Consider the following 21,632-nt stretch of genomic DNA (forward strand, 5'->3'; position numbering starts at 1 on the left):
TTCCCCTGGTGCTTGGCCGGGCGCTGGGGGTTTCAGAAACATGCTGTCTTGTAGTTAGGTGGGTACTGAAATACTGATAATTAATCAGCAACAGTAATCAGGTTGCGTGCGTTCACGCTGGAGAGGGTGAACGAGGTGTGTTTACATCCCACGGAGAGCAACGGCTGGCTGCAGAGACTGTAAGGTTGTCTTTAATCGGGGTACCGTATTGTCATCAAAACATGGGACCATTGGAAATTAATGTGAAATATTTATTAATTAATTAATTTATTTATTAATATATTTTAAAAAAATTTTTACTGGCCCCACTGGGCCAGTGGTTGGATCATTTTTGTGGCCCCAACGGTTTTAAAAGTACGTCCGGGCCATTTATATTATCGAACCCTAGCGACTAATTAGCGTTGTTATCTTGTCATATCTTATCAAATCTTGAGCGTGTGCAATTCATTAGATTGTACACACTTAGTTTTATAATATTTACAATACCTCTAAAATCTAAATACGAAAATAACATTTTGTTACTAATTTTTTAAATATAATTTTTCAGGTGAAGAAAGGAGACAAAGGAAATCTTCATGCTTTGGATCAGGAGTGGGACAGTCTACAGGTGAAACAAATGCCATTAATATTGTACAAGTGGTCCATTATTACTTTTGAGTTTTTCTAATCTGAAAATTCCTTCATCTACCACCACAGCAAATGTCGTTTGCTCGGACACAGCAGCTGGAAGACTTGCAGCAGATCATTCAAGAACTGTCCAAAGAGATCATGTGGGTCAATGACAAGGAAGAAGAGGAATTAATCTTTGATTGGGGTGATAAGAACCTTGACCAGTACATACCCCGGAAGCAAGAAAGCTATTCAGTTAGTATTAACATACAGTATTTACGATCTTAAACAGTACTTCACAAGAGGTTGTGGACCACATATGGGCAAATTCAGTGGTCACCTAGTGCCATATTTGATCAAGCATTGCACTGGCCAACTTGAAAATAAATAAAAAGTTAAAACTAATTTACAGCCACCATTATTATACTGAAAATTAGCATTCAACAAAGACCATAGGCACACAATTAGTAATACCTATTTACAAAAGTCCACACAAAGGATGCTGGGAATTCCAGCTACAATTAAGTCCTCCCTCCCGTTGGCTTCTCCCTCCAAACCCATGCGGTGAGTGATGCGTTCAAAACAATTGAAAATAGTCATGCTAAAAACTAATCAAGAGTCCAAGTTAAGTTGATTTATACAACTCTAAATTCTCAAAAGATCTGAAAGCTTCACAAACACCCAGTTGATATTGAATAACATGATCAAAGGCTACGTTTACGTAATTATTACAAAATTACCTTCGAGGTCCCTTTTCTCGTTTCCCAGTATTTTGTGTTTCATGTATAACTTAGGTTAAAATGGGAGTATGCCGTGATTGAATTGTGTTATTCAAGCAGTTTTTTTATTTGATTGCAATCCCCTTCCTAAGTGAAATCCTTCTGCAGACGATAGGATTATGAATTGTGCACTGTGTGACATAACCTTGTTGTGAAGTTTATGGAAGGAACATTTTGTGTTACTAAGGCTACATGTGGCACTTTAGCGCTGCACTAGCTCCTTTGAGCGCCTTCAAAAATGGAAAAAGATGGGGGAGAAGGAAATCTATTTTTAGTTTTAATATGGTTTCAGTAGGAGGACAAACATGACACAAACATTCTTCTCATGTTTTATATTGTAATGAAGTTAAACTTGAGGCGGCATCGTACAACAGAGTGATAACGTGGTTCATCAATTCTCAATACGATGCACTGCAGGGAAAATAAACATTTACCGTATTTTCCGCACTGTAAGTCACATTGGAGTACAAGGCACAGCTTCATAGCCTTTTTTAAAAACTTTTCATGCATTGGGCACACTGCATTAAGGTGTAGTAGTACTAGTGGTTGGGGTTGCGTTGTGCATCCACTAGATGGAGCTGAGCTAAAAGGAATGTCATGCAATGATTAACCAATATTGATCCCTATACAGTGGGGAGAACAAATATTTGATACACTGCCGATTTTGCTGGTTTTCCCACTTGCAAAGCATGTAGAGGTCTGTAATTTGTATCATAAGTTCTCTTCAACTGTGAGGGACGGAATCTAATACAAAAAAACAGAAAATCACGTATGATTTTTGAATAATAAATTTGCATTTAATTGCATGAAATAAGTATTTGATACATCACAAAAATCGAACTTAATATTTCATCAGCCCAGATCTGGCGATACATAGCCCCATCTATCCTCCCCTCAATACGGTGCAGTCGTCCTGTACCCTTGGCAGAGAAGCAGCCCCAAAAAATGATGTTTCCTCCTCCATGTTTCACGGTTGGGATGGTGTTCTTGGGGTTGTACTCATCCTTCTTTTTCCTCCAAACACGACGAGCCGAGTTTAGACCAAAAAGTTCAATTTTAGTCTCATCCGACCACATGACCTTCTGCCATTGCTCCTCTGGATCATCCAGATGGTCAGTGGCAAATTTCAGACGTGTCTGGACATGCACTGGCTTCAGCAGTCCAGCAAGGACCTTGCATGCGCTGTAGGATTTTAATCCATGACGGCGTAATGTGTTTACGAGAATGGGTTTTCTTCGAGACTGTGGTTCCAGCTCTCTTCAGGTCATTGACCAGGTCCTGCCGTGTAGTTCTGGGCTGATCCCTCACCTTCCTCATGATCAGTGATGCCCCACGAGTTGAGATCTTGCATGGAGCCCCAGAACGAGGCAGATTGACCGTCAACTTGAACTTATTCCATTTTCTAATAATCGCTCCAACAGTTGTTACCTTCTCACCAAGCTGCTTGCTTATTTTCCTGTAGCCCATCCCAGCCTTGTGCAGATCTATTATTTTATCCCTGATGTCCTTACACAGCTCTTTGGTCTTGGCCATTGTGGAGAGGTTGGAGTTTGTTTGTTTGAGCATGTGAACACGTGTCTTTTATACAGGTAACAAGTTCAAACACGTGGAGTTACTTCCGGTAATGTGTGGCGAACAGGAGGGGTTCTTAAAAAAGAACAAAGAGCCGAAATAATTACTCGTTGGTAATGTATCAAATACTCATTTCATGCAGTTAAATACAAATTTATTATTCAAAAATTATACAATGTGATTTTCTGGATATTTGTATTAGATTCCGTCCCTCACAGATGAAGAGAACTTATGATACAAATTACAAAACTCTACATGGCTTGAAAATGGGAAAACCAGCAAAATCGGCAGGGTATCAAATACTTGCTCTCCCCACTGTATAAGGCACATCGGATTACAAGGCGCACTGTCAGCTTTTGAGAAAATTGAAGGCTTTCAGGTGCGCCATATAGTGCAGAAAATACGGTAATCATGAAGGGTCATTATGTATTTGTAGCCAACTTAGTAATTTTGGTAGTAGGCTAATATAGCTAATATAGATACATACAGCATGTGTTGCCTTCATTATCATTAATCTTACCCATCACTTCAATTTTTTTGTGGCTCCAGCCACTTTTTTTTTTTTTTGTTTGTTTTGTTTTTTGTTTTTTTGCTCCAATATGGCTCGTTCAACATTTTGGGTTGCCGACCCCTGGGCTAAAGTTCATACTGCAGGTCTTAAAGCACAATTGTGTTTATTTATTTATTTTTTTGGTCACATCTGCTTTTTTGGCATGCCCGTTCAGACTGTCTTTTTCCATTGAGCCCATTCAAGTATTACGCATGCGCACTAATTCGCAGTCCGACACGCGCTGAGCGAACTGACCCGCATGCGCAAAGCATCAAAACAATTAACTACGCACTGTGCGTGCATGACGCACATACATAAGCCCTATGTGTGTGCGTCAGTTTGCCCCGACTCGGCCATGTAAGCACTACTGAAATATTGCTCATTTGGCGCACAGTAAGAAACAGACCATTATCAGGCTTATCCTTTTCTTCATTGTATATTTTTCTGACTGTGGTCAAGCCCGCCTCCTGTGTAGTAAAAGCCGAGTTCAAGCTAGGCGCTATCGCAAATGAACAGCTACATCACTGCCGTCTTGCCTGCCGCTCTCGCTCTTTGTATTCCGATTCGGAAGACTTCACGGTTCAGACCGCCGCCACATTCTGGAAAAATGTGGCCCGGATCGGATTTAAACCACATCCGAAAGTGACCCAGATCGCTTTTGAAATGGTACACATCTATGCGACTTCTCCCGTTCAGACAGTCAATTTAATTCCTAATTCAAATCGGAAGAACACGAAAAAATCGGGTTCCTGCATTAAGACCTGCGGTCTGAACCTTGCCTAAGTCAACATGGTAGATAGGTGCTAAACCCTGTAATATTTTATAAATAGAACCAGACCCTCCATTGCTGCGAAAGACCCAATGCAAGATTCCTCCAAAAACCACTCAGAACAGATAACCTGACACAATACATTAATTAAAACAAATTGAAGGGGCATGCATCCCTGGTAAGGGCCATAAAAGGGCCGTTCACTCATAGCACCATGCAGGCTAGAAACACCTTTGAATATGGCGTGTTTAACATTTAATGGATTTTCATAGAAAAGCAAAATTAATTAACTGATTGGAAGCCATGTCTCATTAGGAGCTATGGGTATACAATGAATGTAAATTTATTTTTGATAGCTTAGTTGCTTGTCAAATTAAAACCACTTGAATGCTGTGCACCATACAGAAACTAATGAGTGCCCTTGAGGAGAAAGAAAAGCAACTGAATAAACTAAAGGTCCGAGTGGACAGCCTGTTGAAGAACAATCACCCAGCTTCAGACAAGATCGAGGTTTGCTCTGTTCACATGCTTGCTAATGCACTACATGGTATCATGACTCTTTACATTATTTTCCGTATTTTGACAACTGTTATCTACATTTTGTTCCAAAGGCATACAGGGACACACTACAGACTCAGTGGAGTTGGCTCCTTCAAATTACCAAATGCATTGATGTGCATCTCAAGGAGAATGCCGCATACAACCAGGTAAAATATGTACCTCCTTGTGAGATAGCACAAATAAACTATTCAAAAGTTTTAAATAATAAAAAGGATCAATTTGATAAAATACTCAGAGCAAATAAGATGAAATGGCAAAGAGGACTTTCCGTAAAATTTGAATATAACAAAATTCATAACTACCAGGCATCTTGGAGTCTTAGGTCCAGGAAAAAGTAAAACATGTTCCCGTAGAGGTCATCTTGGAGGACAGATCATCATCTTTTGATATGTAATGAGTGCTTAAAAGTGGGAACCTGAATTTTAAGTTCTACTATTTTCAGGAAGAGCCATTTTCCTGGAGTAGGATGAATTTAACTTCGAAACAAGTCACTACAGGTCAACCGATATGGGATTTTCAAATGCCGATACCGATATCTTAAAAAAAAAAAAAAAAATTCTGCCGATTGCCCATATCCAAAGCTGATTTTGTAAGCCGATATATATATATATATTTTTTTTTTAAAGCACGTAGATTGTAACAGGCAATTTAAAACAATTGCATCAACAGCTTTAAATTGACAATGATGACCTGAGACTTTTGCTACCATACCAACAAACACAGCATTTCTTTTTAATGACTATACACACTCAGCAAGAACAGTACATTATTTTCAAATAATTAAACCCACCAGGACGTCATGACGAGATGTAAACAAGTGAGAGTTGAAGAGGATGTTCGCCATGCTAAAGCTAATGTTGGCGCGGATGCTACGCTAACACAATGAGTTACATTTAGAGTGTTACGATCACTCAGTAAACACCTTAAAAGGCTAAAGGAACATTGCATATTCTCTAATGCAAAATTTAAAAAAAAAATCTTACAATGTTTACAAAACAGGCAAGACTGAAGCTTCCTGTAGCAGCCTACCTAGCTGCTGTAGGTTCCTTCTGGGGTCCTACCGTCAGTCAGCGGCAGCCACAGCTGCCCACACAGATGCCTGATCAAAATCCTTTTTTATCGGTTTATTATTTTTTTCTTTATTAGCCAATGTTGGTAAAAAGCCCATATATTGGCCGGCCAATATACTGGTCGACCTCTAAAGGCCAAATTATACCAGACCCGTCTGCGGTATGGATCCGCCAAGCTCCGTATTGACTGCGTGCTATACAGTAAGGTTGGGAATCTCTGGCATGATGCCGATTTGATATGTATCTAGATACACAGGTTACGATTCGATTAAAAAACGATACATTTTTAAGGCAGAGCGATTCGATGTGATTCAATACAGTTTAAGAACTATACGGTTCGATACAGTGTGAAAACGATACGATAGTAAACACTTGTTGTTTGTTCTTACAGTATTTTCAACAGATAGAATGGAAACGGATTGGCTTCGCTGCTATACCTTGGTGGACCCAGACTGCACACGCGTATAATTTGGCCTGAATAGTCACCCTAAAAAACATGGATGCAGTTTTCATCTAACGAATATTTAAACAGAGCTCAGAGATCAATGTGCGCACAGAATAGAATAAAATGCCCTTTATTGTCAATTTAATAGTTTATATACAGATCAAAAAATGCAACTGAATGTCTGAGTTGATGTCTGGTACTCTGACTCTGGAGACCGGTGGATTTCACTTAGTTCCAGAGGACAGGTTGTCTATGTCGGGTAATTGATATAGAAAATGAAATGCACATTTTGTTTTTATTTCACTTAATATTGATTTGAGGAAGCTTTTACTTAGTAAATTGATATAGTAGTGGAGATGCAATGTCAGATGAACAAATGCATATATGCACTGTAAGCCATTTTATCATGGCCTATTTTTTTTTTCTTTAAGCGCATGTGGGCTGGACATTTGACACTATATAAGCAAATTAATGCATTCAAATTCTATACAATCTACAAATTAATAATAATAATAATAATAATACATTTTATTTCTAGAGCGCTTTTCAGATACACAAAGACGCTTCACAAGAGGCATGGAATTACAGTACGATAAAAAGGTATTAAAAGGATTGAAAACTTAAAAGCACAATAAAAAGAGGTAAAAAAAATATGACAGCTAGGGGTTATGGTGGGTAAGATAAAGTGAACAGGTGTGTTTTCAGTCGAGATTTGAAAAGTGATAGAGTAGATATGTTGCGGAGGTCAGGGGGTAGGGAGTTCCAGAGCTGGGGGGCGCAATGACTAAAAGCTCTGGAACCAAAGGTGGAGAGGCGGACACGGGGGACGGAGAGGGGGGGGAAAGTGGTAGGGCGAAGTGAACGGGTTGGATTGTTTGGATGGAGAAGATCGCAAAGGTAGGGAGGGGCCAAGGCATGGAGTATTTTGAAGGTGATGATGAGGATTTTGTAATTGATTCTTTGTTTGACGGGAAGCCAGTGAAGTTGACGGAAGATGGGGGTAATGTGGTGTGTTGCGGGGGTTCGTGTGATGAGGCGTGCTGCTGAGTTCTGGAGGAGCTGCAGTTTCTGGAGGGACTTATTAGGGAGACCGAAGAGCAGTGAGTTACAGTAATCGAGCCGGGTGGTTATTAGATTACAGACCAGGGCGGAAGCGGTATGGCGGGTGAGAGAAGGGAGGAGGCGAGAAATGTTGCGAAAGTGGAGATAGGCTGATCTGGTGATGCTGTTGATATGTGACCGGAAGGAAAGTGTGCTGTCGAGGATGACACCCAGACTCTTAACCTGAGATGAAGGAGAGATCGGTAAATTGTTGATTGTAATAGAGAAGTTATGGACATTAGAGAGTGTTGCGGTGGTACCAACCAAGAGGACTTCTGTTTTGGAGCTGTTAAGTAGGAGGAAGTTGGAGGAGAACCAGGAGTTAATGTCATCTAAGCAGAGGGTGAGGGAGGAAGGTGGGAGGGAGGCGGTTGGTTTTGAGGATATGTAGAGCTGGGTGTCATCCGCGTAACAGTGAAAGTGAATGTTGTGTTTGCGGAAAATGGAACCGAGGGGTAGAATGTAGATGATGAAGAGAAGCGGCCCCAGGACTGAGCCCTGGGGCACGCCAGAGGAGACAGGGAGGGAACTGGATTGATGGGGGCCAAGTTTGACGAATTGTGTGCGGTTGGACAGGTAGGAAGTGAACCAGGAAAGGGGTGTGTGGGTGATACCAATGGAGGAGAGTCGGTCGAGAAGGATTGTATGGGAAATTGTGTCGAAGGCGGCAGTGAGGTCGAGGAAGACGAGAATTGATAGTAAACCGGAGTCGGATGCTGTGAGGAGGTCGTTTGTAATTCTAAGTAGGGCTGTTTCGGTGCTATGGAGGGGGCGGAAACCGGATTGAAAGTGCTCGTAAATGTCATTGGTAATTAGGTGGTTATGAAGTTGGGATGCAACAGTTTTTTCAAGAATTTTGGAAATGAAAAGTAGGTTGGAGATTGGGCGGAGGTTATTGAAATTGGTGGGATCCAGGTTAGGTTTCTTTAGAATGGGTGTGATGGAAGCAGTTTTGAGGGATGGAGGGACTACACCGGATGTGAGTGAAGAGTGAATGATGGTGGTGATGAGGGGGGCTATTGAGGGAAGACAAGTTTTTATGAGGGCAGTGGGAAGAGGATCAAGGTGACAGGTAGTGGATTTGGATTTGGTGATGATGTCAGAGATAGCCAGGATTGAAGGAAGGATAAATGAAGAGAGGGTGCTAATGAGGGGAACATGAAAGGGAACAGGGTCAGTCGCAGAAACTGCAGCTCCGGAGTGGGTCAGGGATTGGTGAATGTCAGTGATAATTAGAATAACAATGGATAGAAAGGATGTGATGTGGTGTGATTCCTTAGACCAAAAATAAACTAGGCTTGAGTAGAGTAGTAGTAGGTTAGTATTTACACATAAAGTGTACCTTTTGCTGGCATTCTGCAAACTCAACAAAACAATGCTTTATATGACTGTACAAGCACATGCTGCTGAAGATCCTGTGAAGCCATACCTGTAATTTGATTCTAAATATATAAAATATGTATTAGGGTATGTAAGTGCCTAAAATATTTGCAATGATTAGGAATAATTTAGTGCTAAATTGCTGAGTTATAGAAATAAACTTTTTTTTCACCTGCTCACCTGGTCGACTCACCTTGCTTTCTGGCAGGCCCCTCCCAATACATAAGGATTAATAGTAGTCGAATGCAAATGTGAGTTATGCTACCCCACTGACCAACCACTATACTATACTATGTTAATAATCCTGGCATTACTTCCTGAAGTAGGAGCGAGATGTGCATGAAATGTGTCCAACAAAGGTGGTTCTACCCAGGTATGCACTTACAAAGCTTTGCTGGTATGGGGGTCAGAGTGAGGCGTACCTAAAATGTGGCCGAGCAACATGCTTCTCTTGCTCGCAAGGGCCTTTGTCGTGGAAGTACAGTAAAAGCCAAAACAAGCTGCATGTGTGAGGAGTGCCTGGAGGTTGCAAGATATGCATAAAATGTGGCCGAGAGAGATGCTACTCTCTGTGTTCACGAAGCCATGGAAAATGAGTTATTTGAAGGCATAGGAAAGAAGCTACATACTGTAATGTGTCATCCATCTTCTATGCCATAAGAAGTAGCCTCGCGTGTATTGACTTTTGGGAGTGGGGAGTGTTTGACCACAGTCAATAGACACTCCTACAACTTCTGACACTGGACAGGTTAGTCTTATTTTTGGCAGGCTTATGAACTACACCCTTTTCTTTAGTGTGCCAAATTGTTTATTGATATTAACTTTCATTTTACGGGATATTTAAGTGACTGTTGTGTACACTGAGCAGCCACAACATTCGTTACTGTGGCACAATCTAATCCAATGTGGTCATGGTGAGTCAACCGGTCTTCCCAAAGAGCTATTCAAGTCATCTGGTGAAAATTCTTCTAGTTTTAATATTGCAATATGTATCGTAACCAACATGGAGGGTCTAAGGATGGTGAATACCCAGGACTTTGTTGTTCTTTTTGTGTGTCTTTGTTGCTTCATTTGCTGTTTCTGATTGTGTATCATATTGCCTCTGCAAAGCCCTTTGAGACAACCTTGTTGTGATCCAGGGCTATACAAATAAATTGAATTGAATCGTACCGCCCCCCCCACCCCCACCCCCCCCCACACTAGGGCTGGGCGATATGGCCTTAAACATGTATCACGATAAATTGAGCAGATTTATCTCGATAACGATAAATGACGATAAATTCACCCAAGCGGACTGTTATATAATTTGAAAATCTGAATCAATGCATTATATACAGATTAACTATTTCTTGTTGATTTATTTACCAGCATTCAATTTGATATACTGTATTTAAGAATTGTACATGCAGTCTAAACATTAAATTTATAAAAATGTATTGTAAGCAATAAGAATTCAAGTATGAACATTTATAACAGCGTGTATGACTTGAACAATGTACATTGTCAAAATCAATATGCCTGTGCAAACATGTAATTGTAACACAAATGACTTGCAGCTTGAACAGTACACTTCAAAAAGACAACTTATTGTTAATGGCTGCTGTGATAGAATTATTAAATACAAGTGTTTAATTTATGGTTTAAGGGTCCCCCCCCCCAGTGCATTTTTTAATAAATGCACACACAATAAAAATAGCTGGGGCCATTTCTCGGTCATTATAAGTTTCGCCGTTGGATTGTACTTTATGCAGAATTCTTTACCATCACAAAAGCTATCAGAGGAATCACACACAGACAGATACAAAATAACGCCACATAGTAATTGCTAGATGCAGTCCGTGCCCAGTCCACTCATTATGTTCAGCCGTTTCGACAAGGTTAGAGCCTCTATCCGACTCCATAACGTTCATTTGTAGCGTTAGCCGCTAGCTAGCGTTAGCCTGGCTACCAGTAGAAAGCACTGAAAGCACCATCTCCGGAAATCGTGAGAACAAAGGAGGACAGCGGGTGAAAGCCCGTCTGGATGCCACCAAGCGTCTACTAAATGTCGGTTGAAAGTTTGGTGAACCTCCCTTAAGCCACACTCCATCACGTTTTGCTTGTAGCGTTAGCTGCTAGCGTTACCTTACCGGGCTTTTGTTTGATTGGCTTCCTGATGATCACGTGACTCCCTACGTAAGCACATTCACTGCTTTCTTAAAGGGGAATGAACATAGACGAACAACACAGAATCAAAGCGGGATGAAAAGACTCTATTTTCTTGTTTTATTAATTTACCGAATTTACCGACATGGTCAAAATTACGTCGGTCATCGTTAAGAATTTCGGTGACGGTAAATTTTCGGTTTACCGCCCTGCTCTACCCCACACACACACACAAAAAAGTCACAGTGACAGTTTTTTTCAATATTGTTCATCATGAGAAAGTACATTTCCATTTTGTGCTTACTACACATGTGGCGGGTTGGCGGGAACCCAAACGCGCTGACTGTGTGAAGATTCCAAGAGATCCTGAAAATGCGAGTGTCCACACACCTGCCCCTTCATTTAATTTTTACAGGCTAAAGGCCTGTCAAGTCACTGCTCATATTGTTGTTGGGGTTGTGTATACTATATTTTCTAAAATGATTTAATAAAATCTGTCCATTATTTGTGAATGTATCACAATGAAATCTGGTTGGTATAGCATAGGGATGTATACACATCGATCCGCGGAGCCCAATTTTTTATTTTGTATCAGGGCTGAATAATTTTATGCCATAGACCAATTATGCCATATTGCCCGTAGGTTAGGAGTTATCTAACAGAGGGCATGCGTGCTCTTCGAAACAACCGTCTGTAGTAGCACACTAATGCCTGTATTTTTTTTAGGTAGATTACATCTCGATACATACATATTACATTCAGATAGATTACAATTTAACGATTGAGGTGAAGTCTGAGTCTGTAGCTTCCAAAGGGGGTCTGAATTCTGGTTAAAGGTGTTTTGGTACATTCTTCGTCTCCAGTTCAGTATGGCTTGATGGTTTCTGAGCATGGACAGCCCATTTCAACTCACACCACAGGTTTTCAATAACTTTGAGGTCTTTTTGACTGAGGGTAGCAAGCGTTTGTCTTTAAATGCTTTGTTCTTTATCCCCCATGCATGCCACCCCTTGTTATACCCAAAGAACAAAGTTTTAGTGTCATTAGTCCACAGTACATTAGTTCAAAACGGAGCCGGCTTAGTCTAAATGTGCTTTGCCCTCACTGCATTACCTTGTGCAAAGTTTGCTGAGTAGTTCAACAGTGCACAGAGACACCTGCAGCAATGTATTTGGAGTAGGTCTGCTGGTTCAGTTTGACTGTTTTCACAATTCTTCGCTTCAGCTTATCTGAGGTTTTTTTTGGGCCTGCAACTCCAGGCCTTAACCCTTTAAGGTCTGGGCCTATTTTGTCTGATTTTGCATGCCTTTGAAGTTGCCTTTATATTTCAAAGAAAGAATTGTTTACGATGGCCTGGTTTGGTCCCTTTTTTTGTGACACCTTGAACTTCATGTCCAAACTGTTGTTTCCTTCACTGACCAATTATAAATCATCATTTTGGGCCCAAAAAGACCAAAAATTCCAAAATCGTTTTGTCAAAATTTTTAATATTGATGTCCAATTGACAACCAAACATGCGTAACGAACCGTTTTGAAACTTTGAAATTTATTCAACATGTTAGGATGAACATTCAACCAAAAAAATTTAGAATAAATAGTCTTATATTTGACAATTCAACATAAACAACAGGTATAGCCATAGGCGTTTTCTGCCTTTATACATGCTCTAGTCAAAACAGGTTATATACAGCAGACCAAGAAGAACAGTGAAAAAATATATACCATCTAACACAAAAAGTGTTTAGAGGCCATCTCTTTATGAGTTTAGGTATTGCGGCCCATCACTTGATGAAAACTATGTACACACAATCAAGCTTCTTGAACACACATTTATATACACAAATTGAGAAGACTGATTGTGGGGGAAAAAATATATATTTAACATTGGGGGGGGAAAGTATTTTCAAAAATATTTACAATAAACAAGTTAAATTTTTTTCAGGCATGCCACTCCGAAAAGCAGTTTCGTCCTGGAATTAGACACAGGGCTACATCAGACAGCCCACACTTCCATGGGGTGTCGGTCCTCTTTCCACCCTTCCATTTTCATTTCACTTTACTTTCATTGTCACTATAAATGTACGTGAAGAAAAAGTCAGTATTTATGAAAATAATAAAGTATAAAATATATACAGCAATAAATAATAATGGAAATCTATATGTATGACAATAGAAAGAATACCATAGCTGAATGTGTGCTACATCCCTAATCTTCATATAGAAAGAAGAACATCACAAATTATAAATTCCTGCCTGGCATACACACAGTGCACGTACGACTTTGATCTGATATGCACATTTTATTATTATATACACAAACACACACTTATATTGCATCAAAATTAACTTTGTCTTGCAATATCAAAAGAAACTTTCAAAAGAAACTTTTTCAGCATTAAAAAAAAAAAAAGTGAGTTGGCTTACCTCTGCTCGTCGATGGCGTCACCCACGTGTTCAAATCCGTCACTATCTTCACTGACGATGACGAATTTGGACCATCCTCTTCCTCAAGTTGATCAAAAAGCACAATTGCTTGTGCTAAATTTAGTTTTCCGTTCATTCTCAAAGTCACACAAAGTCGCTGCTCGATCCAAACGGCCGTCGCTCGCCACCTCGCTGCTTCAGAGCACTCCTCCCTCTCGTTCGGTGGAACCTCGCACGGCAGTTATATTTGTTTAAAAAAAAAAACGCATTTTGTGCTTCCACTGTGACTTCGAAAGGGTTCGTTTGATTTGCGTTTTTTTCATGGAGCTTCCGTTTTGAAAAAGGACAAGAAATGATGGAAATATAGACATAAACAAATGATCCATGCAGCGTTTTAATGTTTTTTTGAGAGGACAACAAAACTATAAAACTTAAATGACAATATCTCACGTTTTAGTTGGTCGATTGACTTCAAATAATAACGAGAGTAAACCGCAACTTCCGCACTTTAAAACGAGACCAACCAACGGCATGTGGGTGACGTAATTAAAACGTGAGGGCGCTTCAAAGACGACGTGCGCTGAGGACGCGCCGGCGCGTCCTTCGATTCTCAAGGGTTAACTACAACTATTTCTGTGGCACTATGTTCCTCACAGTGGAAACTGACAGCTGAAATCTCTGAGCTAGCTTTTTTGATACTTCTTCTAAACCATGGTGTTGAACAAGCTTCGTTCTCAGGTCATTTGAGAGTTGTTTTGAGGCTCCCATGATGCCAGCTTTCATGAAAGATGCAAATAGCCATCTTAAACACCCTTTCTCATGATTGGCTTCACCTGTGTATTTAGGTCAAGGGTCAATGAGTATACCAAACAAAACTTGTCTTCCACTAGTGCTAAAGGTATTTAAGTAAAAAAAACAACAAGGGTGCCCAAATTTATGCACCTTGCTCTGTTGTTAAAATAATTATTGTAAAATTTTATTACCTCCTATCAACTTTTCCCCCCACTTTTCAAATATAACTGTTTGTCTGCTATGTGATATAAGTATATCTGAAAGTCCTGATCCATACAAATTATGATTTATACAGTAAACTTGTGAATAAGGGGTGCTCAAACTTTATCATAAAACTGTACATTACAAATAGCAGTTTTATCTTTGTTAGAAAGGGAATTAAAATGATTAATTTTAAATGTCTTCCTGAAGTTCTTTAAGGAGGCTCATGAGACCTGCAGATCCCTACAGGGGCAACAAGAAGCCATCCTTCAAAGGTTTTCCTGCGACAAGAACACCTCACTGGAAAACCTGCTGGAGCTGCTCAAGGGATTGGAGGTATATCTTTTTTCTACAACAGATTACTGAAAACAAACAAATTATACTTAATATGTATCATTGGGTAATACTGACTCTTAGTTTCATTTCTTTGTGACATGGTCATTGCATCACTGTTCAACATCAAATTGTTGTACAGTAGCGAAGTGCATCTTAAGTAGGGTTGGGCATCGAGCATTGAGCATCGATGGGACCCGGTTCTAACACACCGGTTCTCTCAGAACTGTTCGAGTTTTAAAATTTCGATTCCATGTTTCGATGCCCTAACCGCCGAGCGGAAAAAAAAAAATGCTGCCGAAAACCACGTAAAAGAAGCCACAAGAAGCACGTGTTTGTGCATCGCAACTTGATTACAACCATGGACACAGTGCGGCGGCGCTCAAATGTTTGGCTTAAAGGGTATGACAACACCTGGGGAAATGCTAATATTCCATCATTTATCCATAAATGCATGCCTTTTGGATTCATATCATGCCACTTCGTGTAATTACACACATCGCAACCCCTAGAAAATGATAGAAATTTGGATCGATTGTCAAGCTAAAACGACCCGCCCCCGAGATCCCGGAAATCTAGCATATTGTGTGCGTGACGTCACTACAAGGAAACAACCGGCTCAGTGCTCTTCTAATGGTGACGAGGAGAGTTATGAACCTTTCTTTGGTGTTTTGGATTATCAATTTGAGCCCAAACAAAAGCCAATGCAGCCTAATGAAAGGATCATTGAGGGGAGCAATCGCACTGATTAAACACCGGCAACAACAGATCGTGTGGGAAACACCGAATGGTTTGTTTTGCATTTCTTTTTGTGAAGCTGATACACCGTGACCGCAAAATAATGTATAGAATAATTATCATTTATTGTGCTATCATTGGTTTTCGCTCTGCCAACCTACACAAATATGAATGGGATTTGAGGATTTGTTCGATATATTTTACGAGCGATAATTTATACATGTGTCCAGTCATATATCCAATGCGTGATATGTTTTTTATTATAAAAGAGTACTCACTCTGGCCATTTCCCTCCTTTGCTTTGCCTGGGGTGGTGGGGTGGTCTCATCAGAGCCAGTCATTGTCCTCTTTCTTAATACCTCGGGACATTTAGGTGGCTGCGCGTGTAGGTAGGCACCGCATCTGCTTTCAGCAGCAATTTCTTAGCAAAACCTGATTTCATTTGTCCATAGTTAGTATAGCTTTCAGGTGTAAAATGTGCACCACACAAAACCGTGCTGGAGGCTTGGTCTGCAAAATTAGCCCTCTTAGCACTGACGAACTTTACTCATTGTCTGCATAGTCCAGCTCTTTTTCTCGCGTTCGGGAACTCATGCGTACTACATTGCGACAAATGGCTATTTGTACACCACATAGCATGACAGGTTTGAACCATTTTAGCGATATTTTGATAAAACACGAACGCAACTCTCTCGTCGATAAACAACGATGGCACCTGCCTCGACCTTTTGTTTCCTTGTTATGACGTCTCCGCCCTATTCGGCTGTTTCCGGAATACTTTCGGAAATGTTCGTAATTTTCGATCTACTTTCGATAATTGCTCATGAATGTGATTTATTTTATCTAACTTCATTAATATTTGTTATCTTGCCACATAACGGTTCTATTGATATCTCACAGCCCCTTAGTGTTTTAATACCCTTTAACTTTACCAAAAAAAAAAAAAAAAAAAGCCAGCCACCTCAGTGCAACATTTGCAACATAACTATATCATGCAAAGGTGGCTGCACGACCAATTATGCACGTCAGGCTTCGTGGAAGCACGCTGCGCCGTCAGAACCAGGTAAGTAAAACAATACATTACATCTGTCGTCTGCTGATCCCGCGATTCAACCCCGGATTAAGCAGTAGATAGTAGAGGCGTGCGAAATTTCAGATTCTTAGATTATTCGCGATTCGGCCGTGGAAGATTCGAGAACGATTCACAAATATCCAAATTCCGATTATTGAATTATACCAGGTAAAGCGAAAGTAAAACACAGTCAGCGCCGTCTTTGGGACGCAATGAGGAACGGACCGAGAGTAAATATCATGTTCAACTCATGCCGTTAGATAAAAAAACAATCATACCTGACTGCGGCCGACAGCCGCTACAAACAACGCCCAGTTGCTAGGTGCTACATACAGCTACAGTATATATCATATATATGTTGAACTAGATGCAAAAGGACAGACGACGTCGGTGTTAAACGTATTATTGAACAGAGATGCGAAATGACAGACTTTCAGGCGTAAGTAAACAGCCGCCATCTTAAAGCAGTAGACCTCTCTAGAAGGCTCTGTTGTAGCGAACCTAATTAACTTTTTATCTAAAATACTCCTAAATCGGCAGAATCTTGTCTTGAATCTATCTTTAAATGATGAAATAGTTTAAAAACTTAGACAAAAGTAGACAGAAGGGAAATTATGGAATAATGGGAGTAATTTTAACAACTGTAACAGTTGTTAACAGTTGTAACATCAATAATCGTTTTATAATCGAATTGGGGCCGCTGAATCGTAATCAAATCGTTAAGTGCCCAAAGATTCCCAGATAGATATATAGATATCATCAGATAGATAGATGGATGGATAATAGAACGAGAAGTCGTATTATTACATCGGGCTATAGTCGACATCCTGTACTGTATATAGAACTAGATGCAAAATGACAGAGTGGGCGGCATTAGGACATATAAAGAGAACTAGATGCGGGCGTTAGTAAACAGCCACCATTTTAAAGCAGTAGATGCCTCCATTAAAATCAACAGTATTAAAAGGATTTTTGTTTTGGAATCTGTTGTGTTGCTAATTCAGAAAGAAGCAGCCATATGAAGCATTCAATTACTTTTTTAATGAACTCGTAGCAGTGAAAACATAGCATCACATCACAAAGCATCCTAGCCAGACGCTCTCAACTTTTCTTCTCTGCATGATACGTACACACTACTAGAGCGCCACTCACTGGCCTAACTGGTATTGTCACAACCTAAACATTGCATGTGTCACGAAAACACAACAGAATCGGTTTTACAAATAAGGAAACCTTATTAGTTTGTCTCATTTTGATTAAATTATAATCAGTAGAAGAATTTACACTAATGCTTTGTTGTAGCTCCCAGCTAAGGTACATGTATGGCAAAAGAATATAAGTAAATGTTTTCTCCGTGAGCTTTTGAAAAATAAACATCTTTGTGAAAGTGCACTCCTGTGGAAAGAAACTTCATCACTGGAGAGATGCGTTCAAGGGTTTATTAAATACAAGCAAAAAAACACAGGATCGCGGAAAAGGGGGAATAACACAAGGGGGTCCGTGACAGTAGGTCGACAGGGATCAATAATACTAACCTAAGCTGTAGGCAGTTAAAACAACAAGACAAATACACTCAAATACCAGCACAACGTAGAGATTTCAAAACAAGGGCGGCAGAGGTCTTGAATGGCGCCCAGCAAGTTAATATCTCGGCACCCTTCTCTTGGATCGCCTAGGCTTAAATACAGTCTAAATGAGCTTGAATTGGCTGCAGTTACGACATGTGGAATGCTTACTCTGGAAGAAAACACGATTTGACCAACATTGTGACAGCCGATGCTGACCAAAAATGACGTAATGTCTGGGTTATAAAATCGCGCTAGCAGCCCTTCCCGCACAGAGAGCGCCAGTGGGGGCAACACGGGACAAGTCTGTGAAAGTGTCCAACCCACGTTATTCCCAGGATATCTGTACATCTGTAAAAGCAATGACGCGAGTAAATCTCGTGTCACTACACAGCAATTTAACGGGATATGTTTGTGAAAGGGGCTCATAGTATAATAGATTATTTCGTACTCATTATTTAGTCCTACTGTCTGTAGTAGTAACCAACCCAAAATGCTAAACTCTCCATTATACATTCATACTGCAGTGATAGAAGCATTAATATCCAAAGATTTTAGAATTAAAGGTTCAGTCATTCATGTGGTTTTGATACTTTTGTCTTGCGGGTAACTTAAATGAAAAACATTTGTTATCTGTAGCTAACGCATTGCTTTTTTTTTTTCAAATAAATTGCCCAACACAGCACATCTGTAACTTTTTTTTTTTTTTTTTTTTGTCAAATCAGTTTGCTCAGCAAGATATTTTTCCACAGTTGCCACCATTGAAGAAAACTTGACATTAAAGGCAAACACATTCAACCTTTGAAATTGGATGTGATGGGACTTTTCTTTGCCAAGTTTCTCTTGATCAATGTAAAGTATTTTTTTTATTTTACTTTAAGAGGGAGAGAGAGACTATAAATGATCACAAGAGGCAAGTACAGCATCTTGTAAACAAGTCCAAAAGCATCGTCAGACTGAAAGCCAGAAACCCAGAAGAGAGGAGCAGCCGACCTGTTATTGTAAAAGCCCTGTGTGACTTCAAACGTGACCAGGTAAATTTTTCCATTTCAATCTCAGACAATATATAAAATACCTGTACATGTACAAATGTGAATAATATAGTTTGAGTCTATGCAGTACGAAGATTGTGTTTATTCTTGCTATTACAGAGGGTGATCTGTAAGGGTGATGAGGCGATCTTGAAAGACAACAGTCAGCGTAGCAAGTGGGAGGTTACAGGGCCAGGTGGACTAGATATGGTGGTACCATCAGTGTGCTTGATCCTCCCTCCTCCCAATCCACTCAGCATCAATCTGGCTACCAAGTAAGAAATAGTAACTTAAAATGCATGTTCTCCTGTTCCAGTAAATGGTAGTTTGTTGTTGTTCCTCTTGTAACACAATAACCAAACTGTGTTCTTGTAGGGGTAAGATAAACACTTTTCAACCAATTAGTTAACGGAGAATTGTCTCTTGTAGCGATATCCCCGATCTGATCACGTGATCTGAAATAGGGCCTATGGCGCCGTTTTTCAGAGGATCGTAATCGAGTGAAAAGGATCGTGTATTCATTAAAAAAAAAAAGTATTTTACTATTCATTTATTTTTTAAGGGCTAAAAAGTGACAAAAGAATAGAGAAATACATTGGCATTACCCCCTAAAAATATATAAACAGTGGTACCTCTACATACCAAGTTATTTTTTTCCAGGACGTTTGTAATTCGAAATGGTTGTATGTCGAGCAGGATTTTCCCATAAGAATACATTACATACATATATAATTGAATTAATTTGTTCCACAGTCCTAAAACCTAGACTAAATTCTTAATAAATACTGATGTTAGTATTGCAAATATCAATTACAAAGCGCAAAACAAACAAATTATTAATAAAAATTGGAATAATAATATAATAATAGTAATAATAATAATAAACAAACCGGATTCTAATATGGCGGACGCTTTTTGATGTACATGAACGTACCATGTGGCTGACTTGACGAGGCCTTTTTACTTTCGTTTTGTTTATTTACAGCGGGGGGCAGAATCCTATTGTGTTGCACAAGTTGATGGGATAAATGATTAGAAACCTGAAAAAGCTGGTGATTTCTTTGGCGATGTTACCATAATGATAATTGCCACCTTAACTTACAAAGACTGGCGAACGGAGGAGGACCACCGAAATCATAGACCTACGGCTGTGTTGTTGAGCCATACCACGGATGCGCATTCCACGCTCATATTTATCTATCATATCCAGTATATATCCATCTTCATGTCATTGGTAAGCATCACTTTTTTCCTTTTTTTCCACCCCCTGCACTAACATGGTTGGAACCAATGTTGATTTCTCTCACAAGAAAATATGCCGTGCGTCCGTCTTGCGGGCAAACAAAGAGACTGCGGTGCTGTCATAGATCATCATATTTAGAGCATTTTGTCGGATGTAGAAACAAATAGCGAGTCAAATTTTATGTCGGATATCGAAAAGATAGTATGTCGAAGCGATCGTATGTCGAGGTACAGTGGTATCTCGACATACGATCACATCGACATAAGATCCTTTCGACATCCGACGTAAAGTTAGAATCGTCATTTGTCGCGACATATGCCGATATGCTCGAAATATGACGATTTATGACGGCTTTGCAATTTCATTGGTTCCTTGACAGAATTTCTTGTGCGAGAAATCAACATGGGTCCCAATAAGGTTATTGAAAAAAGGAAAAAGGTGAATATTACCATTGAAATTAAGGAAATGATAGAATGATATGAGCGTCGTGTGCGTGTCAGAACTTTCTCGACAATACGGCCAGAATATGTCTACGTTCTCGACGGTCCTCCTCAGACCTCCGTTTGCCAGTCTTTATAAGTTAAGGTGAAAATTATTATTATAGTTAATGTAACATCGACAAGGAAATCGCTGGCTTCGTCAGGTTTTTAATCATTTATTTCAGAACTTCTGCATCACAACATGGCTAGTGTCCACCGTAGCCAACGGCAACGACAACAGAACATTAAAAGACACAGTAAAACCCCACTCCTCCGCCCCTCTCTCACTCTCACTCTCACGTCAGTCACAGGAACAGAATACAAAACACAACTACCACATTAAAACCCAATACGTTACATTATTATTATTACTATATTGTTATTCCGATTTCTATTTATAATTTATATGTTTTGCTATTTGTAATTGTACCTGCAGTATTTATGAAGGATTTAGCGTAGTTTTTTGGGCTGTGGAATGAATCAATCGAATTATTGTATCTTCTTACTGGAAAATCCCGCTCGACATGCGACCATTTCGACTTACAAACCAGGTCCTGGAACAAATTTGTATGTAGAGGTGCCAGTGTACGTTTTATGCTCCGCAACACTCCTGGAGTGTAACATGTAATATGTTGGAACTTTTGTTCAAAAAATAACAAAATTCGGAATCGGATCAGGACTCTGTATCGGCAGATTCTCAAAATTAGCTGACCAGGACTTGGGTGCAAAAATGTGCGATCGAGACATCGCTAGTCTCTTGCATCAAGTCATGA

At 39.8% G+C, this 21,632-nt stretch overlaps 1 protein-coding gene across 2 annotated transcripts in view; it reads left to right on the forward strand.

Annotated features, from left to right (window-relative positions):
- The window catches only part of LOC130919262 (desmoplakin-B-like), a 58,835-nt gene that overhangs the window by 9,348 nt on the left and 27,855 nt on the right, over positions 1 to 21,632 (forward strand). For both annotated transcript variants that reach the window (XM_057841826.1, XM_057841827.1), the window contains exons 6-12: positions 548 to 607; positions 697 to 864; positions 4,685 to 4,789; positions 4,891 to 4,986; positions 14,609 to 14,734; positions 18,988 to 19,140; positions 19,258 to 19,412. In XM_057841826.1, the coding sequence (XP_057697809.1) occupies positions 548 to 607; positions 697 to 864; positions 4,685 to 4,789; positions 4,891 to 4,986; positions 14,609 to 14,734; positions 18,988 to 19,140; positions 19,258 to 19,412 (863 nt within the window). The remainder of the gene's footprint in view (positions 1 to 547; positions 608 to 696; positions 865 to 4,684; positions 4,790 to 4,890; positions 4,987 to 14,608; positions 14,735 to 18,987; positions 19,141 to 19,257; positions 19,413 to 21,632) is intronic.

This window comes from Corythoichthys intestinalis, chromosome 7 (assembly GCF_030265065.1).
Source record: "Corythoichthys intestinalis isolate RoL2023-P3 chromosome 7, ASM3026506v1, whole genome shotgun sequence".
Taxonomy (NCBI): domain Eukaryota; kingdom Metazoa; phylum Chordata; class Actinopteri; order Syngnathiformes; family Syngnathidae; genus Corythoichthys; species Corythoichthys intestinalis.